The sequence below is a fragment of the Rhamphochromis longiceps genome, linkage group LG15 (assembly GCF_057381845.1).
Source record: "Rhamphochromis longiceps isolate RC_006_pf linkage group LG15, R_longiceps_female_GT1.1, whole genome shotgun sequence".
Classification (NCBI taxonomy): domain Eukaryota; kingdom Metazoa; phylum Chordata; class Actinopteri; order Cichliformes; family Cichlidae; genus Rhamphochromis; species Rhamphochromis longiceps.
The window spans coordinates 14,800,210-14,818,454 of NC_140571.1; the positions used below are offsets into that span (position 1 = coordinate 14,800,210).

Consider the following 18,245-nt stretch of genomic DNA (forward strand, 5'->3'; position numbering starts at 1 on the left):
CTCGCTGCTTCCATTTTGCCTGTGGTATCATGTTTCTCTGCAGCGGAGGGGGAAACCATTAGGCATATCTCCCATTACAATCGAGCATAAAGAATAGCCAGAGCTGCTTTCTAGGCAGCACTGTTAGTGATTGACTGCAGACACACACAAAAAAGCAAGTGGTATAAACCTTATCTGTGCACTTCAGGCTGCTCTGCCTTTTACTACGAGTGGAGGTTGTTTTTTTTTTTTTAGCACCAGTATTCATTATTCAGCCCAGTGTCTGTTCTGTTTTCTCCTTATCGTTCTTATTGTTTGATTCTTTTCCCAAATTCAGGACTTTGTGTTTTACGCCCCGAGACTGCGCATAAACAAGCGCATCCTGCACCTGTGCATGGGCAACCACGAGCTGTACATGCGTCGCCGTAAACCCGACACAATTGAGGTGCAGCAGATGAAGGCCCAGGCCAAAGAGGAGAAACACCAGAAGCAGATGGAGAGGTACGCAGATTGTGGAGATGAGTGTAATTTAAGAAGTAGTTTCACACTTAAAAATTATTGTGTAACTGTTGTCTTAAGAACATAAGTAAGAACATAAACCCTCTAGACTATTATGGTTTTACCCTCGTGCCATTCACTGAGATTTTGATAAGAGCTGATGTGTTTTCACTGAGTCAGCTGTGAATAAAATGAGCAATCAACCACAACATTAGAACACGTCATTGCTGCAGCTGCTACTAACACCCCTTATCAGTTATTATTTTCACAGTAACTTGATTGATTTTTATTTAGAGGTCAGGGAGGAAAGAAAAGGGTGCACAGAAAATATTAGAGGTTTGATATAATAACTACAAAAAAGGTGAAGTGTAGGAAATGTACTTTCTGTGTTCACTTAGCTGAATGGATGTTGACCCTGATCTCAACAGCAGCTGTCAGCTCACTGTCTGTCCCACACAGCTGTTCAAACACAGACAACCATGAACAGACAACAACAGTGAATACCAGAGAGAGAGACATCAGATCACCAGTTCAGGCTCGCGCATAGTAGCCCGCAGTCTGTCCAGTAATCGGGTTGACTGGTGTTCAAACATAATTACCAGATGGTTTACGATGAGTCCCTTATGAAACTTTATTTAAAAGGGACGTGAAACGCTACACAAAGGCTAACTTAATTCAGTTATCCCTGCTCTCAAAAACTGACATAGATGTAACACTGTCTGTGAAACTGAATTTAAGAAATAAATGCTTAAAGTTTTAAAACCATGTTTAGCGCCATCTGTCTGTGCGGAGCGTGATGTCATGTGGTTGGTTGCGGTAATAGCTAACATAAACTAATGTAAGTCTATTTAGTGAGAATCAATAACTCAGTTGAAAATAATGACACTAAAACTAAATACCTTACTAAGTACTCATTTATAAAGTGCTTTACAAACCCAAATATTATGGCTAACAGCTGGATTTTCCTGTTTGAGTGCAGCTAGCCAAACAGCGAGCAGCCAATTACTGCTAAAGAGACAGACAGTGGAAATTGAAACTATTGGCTCAGTTTCTTAACATAGAACTCATTGTTCTATTTAGGGCAACACAACTGCGATCCCCTAGTTTTAGTGTCGTTATTTTCCTCGGTATTATCGATTCTATCATTAGTTAGCTAACAATAACTAATGTAAATCTATTGCAACCAGCCAATCACACGACGTCACGCTAAAAGAAAATGGCGCTAAACTTTAAGCACTTATTTCTTAAATCCAGCTTCACAGACAGTGTTACATCTATGCCAGTTTTTGAGAGCAGTGATCAATTGTGTATATTAGCTTTGATGTGTGTAGCATTTCATGTCCCGTTTAAACATTAACAAACCCAGAGAGATATCAGGTTTTTTTCTGCAGCAGGAGACATGAGCAGGATGCGAAGAGAGTCAAATGAAGTTTAACTAAGAATAGGGAATAGAGAGATGAATAACTTATCCCAAATTTGAGAAAATGAACCGTTCAGTTTTTTAGATTAAGGCAGATTGACATAAAGTTTTCTGAGAGACAAACAAAGTCCGGCTGTGGAGTATTTTAAAATTATAGTGGATTCCAAGAGTTTGTAAGAGACTAAAATGGTGTTTAAGAATGAATCATAATTAATTAATCATAACCCAGTATATAAAAGTTAATTGCTAAGTTACTAATGAATTATTTGGACATTTAGTGGACAAACAATTAGTTAAAAAATTAACTGAAGCCAATAATTTCATTGCTGTGAGTAAAATTCTTGTTTACTGAGGGCTCTGCTCACATCCTTCTATCAGCTGATTTCACGCCAGCTTTTTATAGCTCTCATAAACCCTGAAGTCATTCAGTTTGCCAAGTCTTTGTGAGTGTCATGCAACTTAAAATCACAAGACTTCACCTGTATAATATGACTGCGTGAAAAAAATCATATTTAAATGTCTTGTTGTTTTCACTAGCTCTTATAGAGCAGTTTTTGCAAACATGCACCAAATGCCACGTTTGTGTGTGTGCCTTTTGCAGTAACCATGTATCAACTACATCAGTTCTGTTTGTGTCCTCACGGCTGCTTTCTGTTATCTGCAGAGCCCAGCTGGAGAATGAGAAGAAGAAGAGAGAGGCCATTGAGAAAGAGAAGGAGCAGATGGAGCAAGAGAAGCAGGACCTGATGATGAGGCTCTACCAGTTTGAGGAGAAGACCAAGAAGGCAGAGAAAGGTGAGGCGAGGGGAAAGATGTATCTGAGTGTGTGTGTGAAAATATTTGGAATATGTGTGTATGTGTTGTTATGCAGGTTGGTAACAATAGGTCATTAGGATATGCATTCAGTTTACTTGTTGTATAAATTAAATGATTAATCAAAGGCAACCCCCTGCCCGCAAAATAACACTAAAAGCAGCACGGCATGAAGCACAGTTATTAGTAGTCATTGTCTTTTTGATTACATATGGCTCTGTATTCAAAACAGAGGAACAAAAACTACATCTTGGAATGGACTCTCTGCTTTTTTGTCATAAACAAAAGACAAAACAATTTGATTGACTTACGGAAGCAGTCTGGTTGTAAATTAACTCTGATTTCCAGTGTTTGTTGTTAAATGATTTAAATTCCAGCTGATCAAACACCTGGAGCATTATAAATAAGAAAGCATTCACGCAGTCATGGTGCAGAGCTTTGTTGGTATTCAGGAAACATGTTTGACATCTGACAGGTTTACTTTTTATTGAACTTCCTTATTCCTTATTCCTGCTGTGAGGTGGTGGTCTCAGTTAATAGTAACAAATATACAGATATATACTGCTGCTCTGTTAGCTTATAAGATAATGAAAAAAATAACATATGAACATAAATATCTACACGTTTAGATAAAGTATTTGTGTCATATTATATTTTCTTTCCCCCTCTTTTTGCATGTTAGATTTGCAAGACCAGCTGCAGAGAGCCATGATGCTGGAGCAGGAGCGCAGGAGAGCAGAGGAGGAGGCAGCTCGTCTGGAGGCAGAGCGTCAGGCTGCCCTGCTGGCTAAAGAGGAGCTGGCCCGCCACTCTGAGCAACAGAAGAAGAGTCAGGAGCAGCTGGTCAGTGTTTTAAATCAGTCTTTTGTGATTTTTCCTTTATTTTCCTCTCATTTCAATACTGTTACATAGGTGGATGCTCATGATAAGCATCCAGACAAAAGCATTTTGTAGTGTCTAGCTGGTCCACACCGCTAACAGCCCCTCAGAACCACCTGCAAGACTGTGCTTCAGTTCAACTGTCCTGACACGAAAAGCTGTGGTTCCTACTCCACATTCAGGCACCAGACACAGTTTTATTAGACACCTGCTGTGACGCCCTCTTTACTTAAACCCCATTAAGACATTTGTAATGGATTAAGTCCATGTGCAGCTTCCGCTCACAGAAGACGTGTGAGAGCATTGATACGAACTTGTTTGAACCCACGTATCTCATTAACGATAGTGTTTTCACTAACTTCATTTTCCAGTCGAGCACCTTTCACATAATTTCATGGCTTGCTGGAGGCAGCCTACACCCACTGAACAGCTAGAGAAGGCGTGCCGTTTAATGCTGAGCAGGGTATACTTCAGTGTGGTGAAAGACAAGCCGTTGACATTGTTGTAGTTGTGAGAAGGAATGTACCACAACACCCAGAGAGGCTACACGGTCTGGTTAGGTTTAATTAAGATGCCTCCTCACAGTGACAGCTGCTTCCTGTTTCATTATTTCTTTTTTTAATGATGCCGGCAGTTTGCAATAATCCAAAAATGAACTATTACAGTTTTTACACTGGTTTCCTATCATATTTTCTGAATTAGTAATCAAATGTAGTTTTAAATCTACCTGTTTTCTTTGTGACTCTTTAGAATTTTTTAATATATATATTTTATATTTTTGTAATGCATACTGAGGCTTAAAGCTAAAAATATCAAACAAGTGAAAGATCAGAGGAAGGTTTAAACTAACATTAAAATTAATTCTTACAGAAAATTTAAAATCTGATTAACAAAGTTTCTTTATTTTTGGGAGGAGAAGTAAAAACATAACAGGGAAAAAAGGTCATTTAATATGACACTTATAATAAATCAAGCTGCCTATATTTATTTTTGGAAACTCTTTGAAATGCTTTGAAACAATTGTGGTCTGTTAGGTTAGTTTCTCATTAGAAGGAGAAGGTTCTAGTCTCTTGAAGTGTAGGCATAGAAGTAGTATAGTGGTAGTATAAGACAACAGACATGAGCAAAATGAGATGTATTTTTTCTGGATGCTACAAGAGTCTTTATTTGCCATTCTGTATAAAATAATATGTTACTCTTATTTCTTGTTTTCTTTTGTGTGTGTGTGTGTGTGTGTGTGTGTGTGTGTGTGTGTGTGTGTGTGTGTGTGTGTGTGTGTGTGTGTGTCAGGCTGCTGAGCTGGCAGAGCACACAGCAAAGATCAGCCTGCTCGAGGAGGCTAAGAAACGCAAGGAGGAGGAGGCCAACTCATGGCAGCTCAGGGTGAGAGCTTTAATGTGACCACAGTGCCGTTTACTCAGGCTCACTCAGCTGTTTCTGTCTGAAACAAGGACTGAATTAAATTATTGCCTACCTTATATTTGCAGTTAGAAATTCTATAGCGTTGATTTTGAGCTGACTGACCTTCTCTGTCATCACCAGGCCCGTGAGGCCCAGGACGATCTGATTAAAACCAAGGAGGAGCTGAACAATGTGATGACGACGCCTCTGCCGCCACCACCTCCTCCCATGTACGACCACCTCATGGATGACAACAGTGACGACAACACCAGCATGCACAGCGCCGACCTGCACGTGGAAGGCATCAACGACCACCGCAACGAGGAGGATCGCCTGACTGAGGCCGAGAAGAACGAGCGCGTCCAGAAACAGCTGAAGGTGAAAACTAGCACCTCACACAGTCAGTCATTGGCGAGCGTGATGGCACATTAACACCTTTATCTGAGGTTATCAGCTGTGTTAAGAATAGAACACAAAAACAGTGCTGCGTGTGTGGTTCCTGCAATTCAGTTAAATAATCAGGAAGAATTACCTGCTTTCATGCTTATCTGTTACTGTGTTACCCAACATTAGGGTAGAAGATCTGTACAGACAGATTTAGAAATAGAACTTCCTCCTCAGGTAATCTTAGTCCGAATTAGCTGACAGCTTGAAACAAGTCTAGACAGAGAAGAGTTTAACTGGAACAAACAGTTTGGCTGTGAAAGCACAGAAGGGCCTGGTGTTATTGAATGCATCAGAGTTCTCATTGAAGCCTTGATCTAACTTAAACACTATTAACACCAAAGCAATTTTTGCAGTCCATAAGACTAGAATAGCACTACATTCTGTAAAAGCCAGTTAACAGCTGTAGTTTCTGTTAAAATTGAAAGATTACAAGTTTCACCGCATTCATCCTGTTATCACTTCTCTTTCGACCTTCACGTAGAACCAAAGCTGTTGAGCTCTGGCTCGATTATCTATACTAGACTATAACATCAGGAAGTTGAAATCAGCGGTACCTTTGAATGTTTGAACTTGATGTTGGAGACCAGCTCAGTCACCTGATCGCCCTGTATCCTATCTCAAAGCTGCGTTCAGAAATGAGGGGCGTTTATGCAGGAAGCGAACTGCTCATCACGCATCGCTTTGACAGTTGGTCGCTAGCAGACGATTTGGGCTCTGGTTGTCAAGGCATTTACCACGCCATACTATATAACAGTTAACAGCATCTTTTGTTTCACTCACATCAATATTAACTAAGTGCTCATCTAGAAGTTGCAAAAACTTCACATGGCCAGAGGTTATTTCACTCGTCATTGCTTCAAGTTGCTAGATATGTCATTGACTTTCTGTTATCGCTGATTGCCCAGTTGATTGTCGCTTCCTGTGTGGAGAGCAAAAACTTTACTGCTCACTACTTTATATAAAGTCAGCTCTCAGTTTCCTGCCACAGAAACTGCCGCAGACCAATATATATTTTCTGTTTCTAATAGTCATATTGTTTTTAATGGGAAAACTACAAGAGTTTGGAAGAAAATTTTGAATCTGCTGAGAAATTTTTCCAAATCTCTTGCAGATGCATGGAAATGTATTTGATTTTTGAGCCAAGTTTAACTTACAGGAGATAACGGTGTAAAATTCTCAGGGCTGAAGAATATATTCAAGCCCTTTTTTCATTTTTTTAATGGACCAATCTAGAAGTGATCAAGCAAACTGTAGTGATTTTACAGGAACGTCGTCACAGCCTGTTTTCAGCCATGAACTTCAGAAAGTGTCAGGAGAATCAGATCAGGACAAGCCGTCCTTTCTCACACGTGTCAAACAGCAGGAGACAGCTTGGACAAATGATCACTGCTGGAAACACTGTATGCAATTTAGGCTACATCGTCACATACACTGGTGTTTTTATAAAGAAAAGAAAAAAAAACAAAAAATGTTTATCGCTAAAGCAACACACATTGATAGAACTCTTGATAGAACTCTAATCATACAGAGATGTTGATGTCTCACGGCAAAAAAAAAGAGGGAAAAATGTTTGTCGTCCTCATCCACGTGTAAATGCAGAAACTGAGTTTCCAAACTACTGTTTTGTGTAGGAGGTGCCAAACATGATGTGCATTTGCTAGATGGAAGGTTAAAGACTGATTAACACATATGTCTTTGTGGGGTATAAAGTTCGAGGCTATAGTGAGCTAAAATGGACACGGTGACTCATTCATGGAACTGTATAAGAGGCGGCATTGTTGGTTTTTGCCCTCAGATCTCATTCTTCTTCCTTTCCTCCACCCTCAGGCCCTGACCTCAGAGCTGGCTCAGGCACGTGATGAATCCAAGAATACCGCCAACGACCTCCTCCACAGTGAGAACGTGCGAGCTGGCCGAGACAAATACAAGACTCTGCGACAGATCAGGCAGGGCAACACCAAGCAGAGGATCGATGAGTTCGAAGCCTTATAAGGAGCCCTCGGAAAACGTACCCTTTCTGAATGGTCACTACATATCTCACTCTTCGACTGCCAGATCAACACACAACCATACCCGGACATGTTTAACACACTGCTGCAGACTGAATTGAAGCAGTATAAGCAGAGCAGAAGCATCACTACAGAGAGCAAGAAACTCCTGTTATGTGTGCCCTGCTGGATGCAGGGCTTTGCAAACCCTCTGAAGAAATATTAGTGCCAAAAACTTTCCCTTTTGTCTCTACTTAGTGTTTCATTTCCCGTTTGTGTATTTAATTGTGTAATTTGAGCAATTCAGACCAAAAATAGTCATCTGTTTTTAGAGGTGGGATGGAGTGGGGGATTAGCCAAATTATTTTAGTATTTTATGATGCGCACAGAGAGAAAATAGTACAAGCTTTGCTTATTTTTGATGGAGGACCGTTTGTTGTTCATGGCGACCACTCAGAAAGGGGGAACGAGCAGAAAAATAGTTTTTATTTTCCATCATATTTGAACACTTCCATTTATGTTTAATATTGCTATTCTGTAGGTTAAAAAAATTAATCCCTAGTTGGATATTTATATATGGGACATTTAAAAAGGGTATTTCATTTTGGTTTGTATATTTTTGCTATCTTCTGATAACAAAACATTCAATATGTTTTAAAGATTTTATATATTGACCAAACAACAACGGTCTTATGTTCCATATGTTTTCCTTTAGATCAATAAATTAAAGAAATATTCATTGTAAATTATTATTTTTTACCGTAGGAAATATATTCAGCTGCATGCTATTAAAATCACGTCAGAAGATCTCTAGCTATCTAGATACTTTTATCATTATCATTATTATTATTAATAACATTATTATTATTGTTTTTTTGCCATGCAGTTCACAGAACAGCGATGCATCTTTTTCTTGAGAGCAGGTTTAATATTTCTGTTTCTGCCTGTTCCGTGTCATGTCACTGAAGAGTGAGAAACGAACATTTTCACACTCTAAAGTGGCCTTTGGTCGCCCCTCTGCAGGGGTCAGTCCCAGACAGCCGCTCGACACGTCTCAGCCAAGGTGCTTAGTCACCCAAAAAACAAAAAACAACAACAATAAGATGCAATTCTGAAAACCTTTGGGGTTTTTTTTTTTGTTTGTGTTACATCTCCAGAGTTTCATGGACTGACCCAGATTGAATAAAACCAAGTCTCATGTTCTCCTTTCTGGACATTTATTAGTATTTACTGACTCACAGCTCTGCTGGACTTTGTATATGAACAGGATTTTATATTGAGGTGTTTAAGAATTTGGCAATTAAAAAAAAAAAGATTACATGTCTGTGTGTACTTTGTAAAATATATATTTCAAAGTAAGTAGACACTTCTGTCCTCATTCTTTCTGGACCGGGATGTTTTAATGGGTTTGCCTTATGCCTCTGAGTCTTAGCCTTGCTAGCCCATGTGGGTTTAACCATGTAAAGCCAAGTGTATCATATCTGATACAAATTAAAACTCAAATTAATATAAATATATATATTTGTCAGGAGGTTCAATAAAATCCATTTTCAAAAAATATTAGAATTTTCTGGTCATTCTGTCATTGTTCTGGGTTTACAGTGTTAAAGACAGACCAGGATGACAGGATGGATTGCTTTGGAGGTTGTATCAATTTTCATGTTCTCCCAAACAACGACTGCTGGGCGCTGATGATAATAGCTTTGTCAGGCGTTGGCATTACAAAGCCAAACTGTATGAAAAGGTAGTCCATAGACTTGGGACTGGTTCTGGCTTGGGATGTTGTGAGATTGATGTTTGTGTTTTTGAATAAAAGAAGTCACCAGATGTTCAATGAATTGAAAATGAAACTTGATGCAGAAATTTCCTTTCAAGATGAGCTCTAAAATGAAGTCAGACACGCTAAATGCTTCCCAAAAAGTAGAGCTTTATATTTATAATATCAGCATGTCAGGACTCTCTCACGTTGTTTTGATTCATATTCAGATACTTTTATTTTTACAAAAGCAATTCAGTGTGACAGAAAAATAAATAAAATGACAAAAAACGAAAACAGACATGCACGTGGAAGCTGATCGACTTATTATCTGACAGCTATACTACACATACACTGTAAATAGTTGAATGCTAAATGAGCGTCTTAAAGTGCTGGATGTAAACAAAAATAAATAAATAAATAAATAAATAAATAAATAAATACAATGAGTCTGTAAGCGGCCTGTGCCGCTGCTGGCGTCAATTTCTCCACCTGTTGACGCAGGCGAGCTGACGTCACGCTTAACCTGGTGAGCCTCCAGTTGCCATGGTGAGCCGGGAGAACGCGGAGTCAACAGAATTCCAGGTCAGTGACATCACTGCTCCCAGCACAGAAACCGCCTTATTCCTTCTCTTCTTCTGCTGCTGCTTTCACACGCCGCGTCCACAGAGACAAGAAACGTGTCTTTGTACTCGAAGAGCCGCTGTGTGGTGTGTCTGTGCGTGTGTGTCTGAAGCGACTCAAACTGCTTCCGCTCCACCGCCGGGTGTGGCTCCAGATTTCATTTGTCAGTAACGTTAGCTTAGCGTCTCTTCCACTAATTTTATTTGCATGGACGTTTTGTTGCTGCTCTCCTCTGACAGAAGAACATCGCATTAACGAGGAAAATGGGTCTGAACGGATCGACGAATGTCAGCAGAGAGGCCTTGAACGGAAGTGGCATCACTTTAACTGTTTAACATTTATAAAGCAATAAAATTGTACGTGCTAGCCGTCTGCAACTATGAAGCATCCACAAGCAGTTAATAAACAAATATGTCGGTATGTTAGGTACAACCTCCATCAGGAAGCTGGCTTATCCAATCTTTCTTTAGCTTAAAACTGCAGCACAGGATATTATAAAGTAATTATTAAACAGACTTGGAGCCGATGGTTATAGACTGTAACTTGATTTTTTCAAGTTTCAAGGTGCTTAGCAGATGAAAAAAAAAAAGAAACAGAAAGCTAAATAAATATAACAAGCATAAATAATGTTTCTATAAAGCAATTGATTTTTTTATAGTCTGTTCTATAATGCAAAAAAATATTAATTAATCACAACTGCTTTGCTTGAGGTGGTGTATACATTCATAACGATTGTAGATGCTTCACAGGCGGCATTAAAGTGTTTCCACAGAGGATGTTCAGAAGTGGATCTCTGCTGTTATTGTTCCATTCAAGTCCCCATTATGGTGCCTCAGAGAGGCAGGAGGTGCTTTGATCCCACAGAGTGACGTCCTGGACGAGCAGCAGTGGAGGACTTCAGTCTCCCTCTTTTTTTTTGAAATGGGCGTCTTGTGGATGAGCTCTCTGCTGGCTCCCAGTCAGACGCCTAAATGAGACACGTACATACACAAACACACGAGTTATGTAAACACTCCCTCATGCTTGTTGAACATTGTTGAACAATTACACTTGCGTTCAAAAAGTCACACACCAGAACACACATAGCACACCTGAGGCCTGCGCACACAAGGAGACACACAGGGCCACAATGATGTGTATTTACACTCTGAGTCATGTTTACACTAATGGGAAGGTGTGAAGGACGGTTAGTGGATCATTGCTATGTGGCCCAGTTTGCCTTAAAGGACAACACAAGGTATCCAAAACAGATCCTCTCCTGACCCCTAGTGCCAAAATGAATGCACCTAAAAGGTTAAGGCTCTTGAAATGTGCCTTTAAAAATTATATTAAACTCAATTACAGCTCACTTAAATAAAAAAAATAATTTTTTTTACTTATTTTATTTCATTTTTATTAGTAGACCCTGACCAGCCTTTTCTGAAAAGTGTTGATGACGTTCTCTTAAAATAGTGGTTTTCATAGCTCGCACCTCAGCCCACTTGATAACCACACCAGAAAACCACCTGGAGGATTTCGAACAACATGATATCACTAGCAAATAAAGTAACCTTTAGTCAGAAGAAAACTTTTATTTCAATATTAAATCATTTATATTTGACATATATTAAAATATTTGTTCTGGGGACACTGGCAGAGATGAGTGTAGGTGTAAGTGGGTTGCAAAGTGGTTTGCAGGCCAAAGCAGCTTTAATATTGCCCTATATGATTTAATTTGCCAATTTAAATGAATAAAAAGGTATCAGGTGACCCAGATCAGCTGATCTGATAGGTTTACGCTTGTGCTCGACTATGTGACCTCAAACTCACGTACATACACCTTGTAAATTACAGCTTTCAGAATCACTGTCCCACTTGTACTACACCACCTACTACGTATGAACTAAAAAACACATGAACTACACAAGCCTGACGAAAACAAAGCGCTAGACAGACATTTAAGCAAGCTACAAACTCACCATGACTCCGGCCAGCGGTTCTCCTCACTCCTGATCACCTCCGTTTTGTCTTTCAGGCTGAAGGACACAGGAAGGAGATTTTATAGAAAACCACTTCCATATCAGCCATACAGGCAAAGGTCTTCAGCAATAATAAACAAATCTTTTCTGCCGTGCTCCATTTTACCTTCGGACACAGTGGATACCAGTTAAAGCACTGGAATGCCTTGTCTTCAAATCTCCAGCCGTCCAGAGGGATGAGGACTTCACCAAGAAAAACTTTCCTTTTCAGGGTACCTGAATGCCACACAGTCGCCTGTAGCCTCTTTCCAATGAGCATGTTGCGCTGTATGCCATACTGTGAAAAACATTTAAATTTTAGTGAATGCTGTTTACGTTCACAACATTTATTTAAATGTTTTCTTTAAACACTGATTAAGCACATGAGTTTATGGTCTCAGGGCCTAGTTTTGAGTGTTATAGAGCAGCGGATGATATTATTTTTGTAAAATTGAATCAGAGTCAGAAAGGGAGTTAGCCGGGGTACCATGGAGTGTCCCCCAGTTTTAAGTTCTTGCTCTTTATTTCTGGCTTTAAAACACCCAGATGACTGTAGTGAAAAGGCTCAGCTCAAGTCTTCACAGCAGGACTTTACATCAATTACTGAGCGACGTCACAGTGGCTATATCCATCTTTTATATACAGACTATGATGGCATCTCAGAGTAGATCATATTTTTGATGCACCAGATAAAAAACTTTCAAAGGAAGAATTTACTGCCCATGAAATCAATAATTTTGTTTCTATAAGTCATGAGCATGCATATGTGCATGCTGCAAGTTTTATTAAACTGATGACACATAGAGACATCCAAAAATAGCTGAAGAGGTTCTTTGTTTTTACCTTCAAAACTTCATTGTAAACCGGATCAGTCGTGTTCTTCTTCACTGACGTCTTCAGTTTGCAGCTCTTGTCCGGCAGCACGTAGATTTTCACGTATCTGTGCAGCAGAATACAAAATAAAAAAATGCTGTTGAAGCTTTGATGGAAAATCACAGGAAATGCGCTCTGCCTCTTTGTGTTGCACAGAGTGACATCAAACGTGTCCTTACGGGTGACACTTCCTCTTCTTGCTGTCTCCGTAGGACAGGTTTCTGCAGGTGCCGACTGTGATCTCCAGACGGGAGGTGTTGGTGTTGAAGGCCAGAGCCAGCTCCAGTTCTCCGGTCACAGAAACGCTCTCAAAGCCCAACTCTGTGCTGGTGCTGCTGCAGCTGCCCTGAGGGAGCCAAATACAGGTTATAGCATCAATTTTACACTTCAGAGGAAAAGGATGAGAGAGGTGTGAGAGAGGATAATTATAAGAGGGGATTTTGTGATCAGGGCTGTTACTTTTGAATATTTTAACCACCGGATGTTGTTTGGGGATTTTATTCAATTTTTTTTTTTTTTAATGAAAATCAGCTGTGACTTACTCTCTTCCCTTCAGAGTACTCAGAACCGAATGAAGTCTCGTCCTCTGCCCCGGTGGAGGAGCCCTCCTGGTCGCTGTCTTTGCTTTTCTTGAACAGGTTTGGAAGACTTGGGACTTTGAAGAGCTGCACAAAGAAAGAAAGTCGTTTTCTTTACTCTGCTTTTGAACTTTTTTATATGATATAAAACTAGAAAACATCAAGGAGCAGTTTAGGCACAAAAAGCAAAAAGTCGCACTCTCTCTCAGATTTGAGGTTGCTGATGTTATTCCCTGTCATCACCAGCAGGTGCTGCTAAAGGCCCTGAATCAGTTCCCCGTTTTATCTGTGATTTCCCGCTTCCACTCTCAGGCCCAAATATGTGCTCTGCAAAAACACTTTCACTTGCAGCAGAAGCAGCGCTACCACCACAAACTCGACTTGCGTTCAGTGACTGATGCTTTCGACCTACCGTGCTCGATTTGTTTATGTCTGTGTCTGACAGGCTCTTTTGGGTGGAGTGGGTAAAGCTCGAGCCTCTCCATCTGTTGTCGACCTTCAGCAGATCTTCACGGACGTCGTTTTGAGAATTGGAAATCTCTGCAAAGGGAAATGTAAGAAAAGCACAACCCAGTAAATGCCTGTTTACTGGAAAACAAATTTAACGAAGAGGTGCATCCTGTGCTCGGACAAACAACGCTGCTCAAAGAGCTGTGCATGCGTGGTGGTGTTATCTCCTGCATCATCTAAAGCCTCTTTTGCTGATGCAGTAGGTGTCATGAGCTCACGAGGCTTTTTTTTTCTTCTAAATTATCTCTGGTGAATTTCCTTTGTGGTTATTACTGTGCGTATATTGAGCTCATGATCAGAGTGTGTTTGATAACATCCACAGGAAGTGATGCTACTAATTTCGAAGCAACAATTTCTCACAACTGCACACTGAGAGTATCTGTTGTGTGTTGCACTTTCTGTTATTAAGAAGTAAAGAATTATTTAGCCTGGCAATGCTGACCGCTGGGCCGAGGTTGAACAACGACTTACTTTTAATGTGACTCGTGAAGGAAACCATTAGATTTTCCACAGATTTGGTGAAAGGCTTTGAGTTTTTCCAATCCTGCAGATCAAAAAAAGTAATAATGATTAATCACTTTATACATGTTTCATTTTAACTTGTAAAAAAAATGGGAAAAGAAAATAATACTTTACCCCAGATCTGCTCAGGAAGTGATAATCCAAGTGAGGTGGAGGAGTGGGAGGCACAATGGATATATGACTGCGAAGATACACGAGTCAAAAAATGTAATTTTACAACCACATCGGGACAGAGACTTAACCTGATGTAGAAAAATAAACACTTAGAAGGTAAATAATACCTCAGCACATTGTAGGTCTTCAGTAGATTCTCCCCAACCGTCTCATATTTGTCTGAAAGGACATCAGGAAGGAACAGAAAACCATTTAAATATCCTTAATAGTTAAGTGTTATGATGCCTAGCCACACTATGAACTGAACACATAAAGCCAGCAACATAAAACAACTGCGTTCATTCATATTTTATGAGTCAGTGTAGCTGAACAAGCGTGCATTAATATTGAATAATGATTTATATTTAAAAAAGGAAAAGCAGCTGTGTATGCAGCATGCAAGCGATCCTCTATACTTATTTACAGCTGCTGCCAGTTTAATGTCTACAAGTTCAGAACATATGATAACCATGAGAATATTTTAATCTCTCCCTTTTTAAATTAATGTTCTCAGGATTGTAACTCAAGGAGGCGACCTGTGCTGTTTACTGAACATCAGAGCTGTGAGCTCTAACTTGTGATTGACGGTCATGTTAAACTCTATCTGGAGGGTTGCTGTCGGACGAGCAGACTCTATCTCTATCAGTTGCAAAGGCAGCAAGTGTACTCATAACTTCCTTAGTCTCTTAGGGATGTGAGACAGCAGTCCCAGTTCAGAATTGCAAGCCAACAAGTTGGAGTAAGAAGCTGCAGGTTGGGTCAGTGATCATTCCTGTGTTTGATACTCAATAATAATGTTATTAGGAGTTTTGGTGACTCCTCTGGGCCCTTTTTTATTTCTCTTTTATTTGGTTAGCTTTAGTTTTATGTTGAAACGACAGTGTTCTGGAGTGTAATGAAATAATGCCGAACAGTATCGTGGCATCTCTGCTGCTCTGACACTCAAACTGAATTTCGGATTTGATTGTTGTTTGCCCTGCACACTGTCTGAAGATGTATCGCTAAAAATCAGAGATAAAAAAAATTCTTTAGCAGAGGATGTGCAGACCAGAGATGGGGGAAGTTACCCCCACACCCTGCAAATCACACCCTATGTGTATGCATGCAGTTTGGGTTTTGCATACAAACCTGTGGTGACTGGAAATTTCTTTGACTTTTCTTCTAGAAACCATTCTCCGGACTTGATTTTTACATCCCTGTGAAGAGGAAGAGCGCCGTGATGAGCAGGTAGAAATGACAAGACGGCCACAATCAATAAAACTACAACTGCAGCATCTTCATTTCTCTTTTGAATTTAGCTTTAGTTTGACAAATGTATCTTCGTTCTTTCACAGATAATTAAAGTAGTAAAAGAACAGTTACATCCTTTTCTGAAAGACAAGGCGTAGGTTTCGGAGAAAAACATGCCCCCTCAGTATTCAGAACAAATCATCTATAAATGTGGACACATTTTTACACATGTAAAATACCCACACTGAAAATGAAGAGGCCAAAAATACGTGTAGGAAATACACCTAATCTAAATTTCACTTTTCAGAGATGCTATCTGCATATTTCAAATGTTTATGACAGAGTTCATATAGGGGAAGGGAAGGGGAAGTTTTAAAGAAGCGACAGGATGTGTTAAAATATCTCGTCCCATCTTAACAAGCTAATTAGCGTCACAGCTATTTTAAATAGGACTTGGGACACTTTAAAAGTTATTAGAATAGTTTGTGGTTGATTACCAAACAGCTGGAATGTTGATGATTAATTAAAACAGCGACACTTGACCTGAAACTCATGTTAAAGTTGTAGATTTAATGTAGGTATCAATCAGTCTGAGCGCAGACCTTATTATTATCGGTTTTCACTCATTATCATTTCCTTCATAAATCTGCTCAACAGAATAATTACCCACATTTTTATGGAGTTGGAGTTCATCTACTCTTGCTTTGGTTAGTCGGCTCTTGAGGGATTTATTTCAATCATGTTGCTTTAGTGTCCTTGACACAATTTCCTCTTTTTTTGTAGCAATCGGTGCCTTTTAAACTGCAAGTCAGTCTTTTCATCATGTTCCTGCAACTGAGGAGGGGGTTTTCAGTCTTTACGTGAAGCTGCTGACTGGAGAAACTGCAGTTTAACAGGGGTGTAGCTAAATCTAGGCTCTTAGTGGTTTGGTCCACTGTCCCCTATTCCCTAATGCCTTTACTTTGAAGGGGAATCTTATACTGTTACGGGGAACGTTTTATGGATGCGGGAAGTCCGTCCACAATTAAATTAGTGTTCTAAATCATTGAATTATCAAATAATTGGTCAGGTTTTTATTTCTAATGTCATTTTCTGATCTCCCACGGACTGTTTAACCATTTCATTGGATAGTTCAGCACGACGACGAGCTCTCTCAACAGTACACAAACAGAGTAAAAGTGAAAGTGTGAGATTTGAGCCTCAGTTACAGTAACCTTCAGTCAGTCACTGCTGGGCTTTACACACGCACAGTCATTCAGTGCTTGATTTGAGCCTCGCTGAGTCACACATTTCAACCCTCTGTACAGCAGGCTCGCTGGTGGCCTCCCTACCTGTATGCGTGGCAGACCGTGCACTTCCAGATCGCTGCTCCCACACGACACTTGTTGCAGATGCGGTGGCTGCAGCCGCGGCAGACTGCGCCAGAGTTCCAGAACTTTCCCAGCGGCCTCTGGCAGCGGGCGCAGGTCCGCTCGCCGTACTGCCGGGCATAGCTCTTTGCACCCTTCCTTCGGAGCTCCTGCAGGTCGTATTTCATCCTCCTGAGAATAGGGAGAACCACAGAGAGCTTTAACTGCGAGATTCACAGACATTTCTCTTCTGACAATAATGAACAGTTTTTAGAACATTTTAATATTTTAAACATCCTTCAGAAATGCATCACTCTGTTATAGATGCTCAACATAAAGCCAGCAGATAAAAAATTCTTCTGGATATAAAAACTGAAGAACAGCATGGTTTTTAAAAAGTATGCCCTTATATGGGGACAATGGGGACATATGAGGTTTCTTTGAGAGCGTAACACAAAGTTACCATAGTTAAACAAGGTTTTATAACACTATATTGAGCAGAATTAAGTGTCAGCTGCAAAAAAACAAAACAAAACCCCCCCAAAACCAACAAGATTTAAAGTCCCCGTGTGAGAAGAAGGTTCTTTCTTTATTTTACGGCACAGTATGAACTTCTGATATCACACTCATGTCTGTATGTTAAGTATGAAACTACTAACAGTTCAGATTTGTAACAGGTAACATCTCTGAAACAGGTTTTGTTTTCAGAAGAATCATATTTTCGCTTTCACGTAATCAATATAAGAGCAGTCGGCCCTGCCTCCTTCCAGCATCCCTAAAAATCTAATTTCATCCCAGCACCTATTAACACTGTTTGAAATGACCCACCTGATCCTGTCTTCTTCGATTGCTCGCATCTGTTTGTCTCTCCGAAGAACCTCCAGGATGCTCTCTCTCTCCATAACTTGAAGCAAACTTAAATCCATGTTTTTGAATTAAAAAAAAGAAAGAAATACTGGTTCAGGTCTTCTGTCACTGTCACAGGTCCTGCTCTCTCTGTCTCTCCTCTCTGCTTCACCGTTTTCTTTTTTCACTCCTGTCTCCTCCTCCTCTCCTCTTTAGTCCTCCCCCTCACTGGGCCCAACCCTCAGATCGTCTCTTTCGTCTTCTGGAACTGAAAGATTAAAATAAGGGAAATAGCAAGGTTATTTCGCGAGCAGCGGAGATTCCCCTTTCCACATCAGAAAGCTACTTGTAGTATTTCTACTTGAATGATTTAAAATAACCT

General features: G+C 40.0%; 2 protein-coding genes across 2 annotated transcripts in view; one reads left to right on the plus strand and one right to left on the minus strand.

Moving 5' to 3' along the window:
* ezrb (ezrin b) overlaps positions 1 to 8,743 on the plus strand; it is a 30,122-nt gene extending 21,379 nt beyond the window's left edge. Inside the window, exons 9-14 of the mRNA XM_085383326.1 lie at positions 317 to 480; positions 2,562 to 2,692; positions 3,393 to 3,553; positions 4,880 to 4,972; positions 5,132 to 5,368; positions 7,265 to 8,743. Coding sequence (XP_085239452.1) covers positions 317 to 480; positions 2,562 to 2,692; positions 3,393 to 3,553; positions 4,880 to 4,972; positions 5,132 to 5,368; positions 7,265 to 7,429 — 951 coding nt within the window. The 3' untranslated portion in view covers positions 7,430 to 8,743. The remainder of the gene's footprint in view (positions 1 to 316; positions 481 to 2,561; positions 2,693 to 3,392; positions 3,554 to 4,879; positions 4,973 to 5,131; positions 5,369 to 7,264) is intronic.
* A 310-nt stretch (positions 8,744 to 9,053) lies between these two features.
* On the minus strand, positions 9,054 to 18,245 carry sytl3 (synaptotagmin-like 3). The gene is made up of 13 exons (XM_085383327.1): positions 17,846 to 18,245; positions 17,000 to 17,209; positions 15,567 to 15,634; positions 14,567 to 14,618; positions 14,400 to 14,466; positions 14,235 to 14,307; positions 13,666 to 13,793; positions 13,218 to 13,340; positions 12,855 to 13,021; positions 12,646 to 12,742; positions 11,930 to 12,100; positions 11,764 to 11,820; positions 9,054 to 10,772 (listed from the first exon to the last, which is right to left on the minus strand). The coding sequence occupies exons 1-12, from the start codon at positions 17,941 to 17,943 to the stop codon at positions 11,788 to 11,790; spliced, it is 1,287 nt and encodes a 428-aa protein (XP_085239453.1). The 5' UTR covers positions 17,944 to 18,245; the 3' UTR covers positions 9,054 to 10,772; positions 11,764 to 11,787.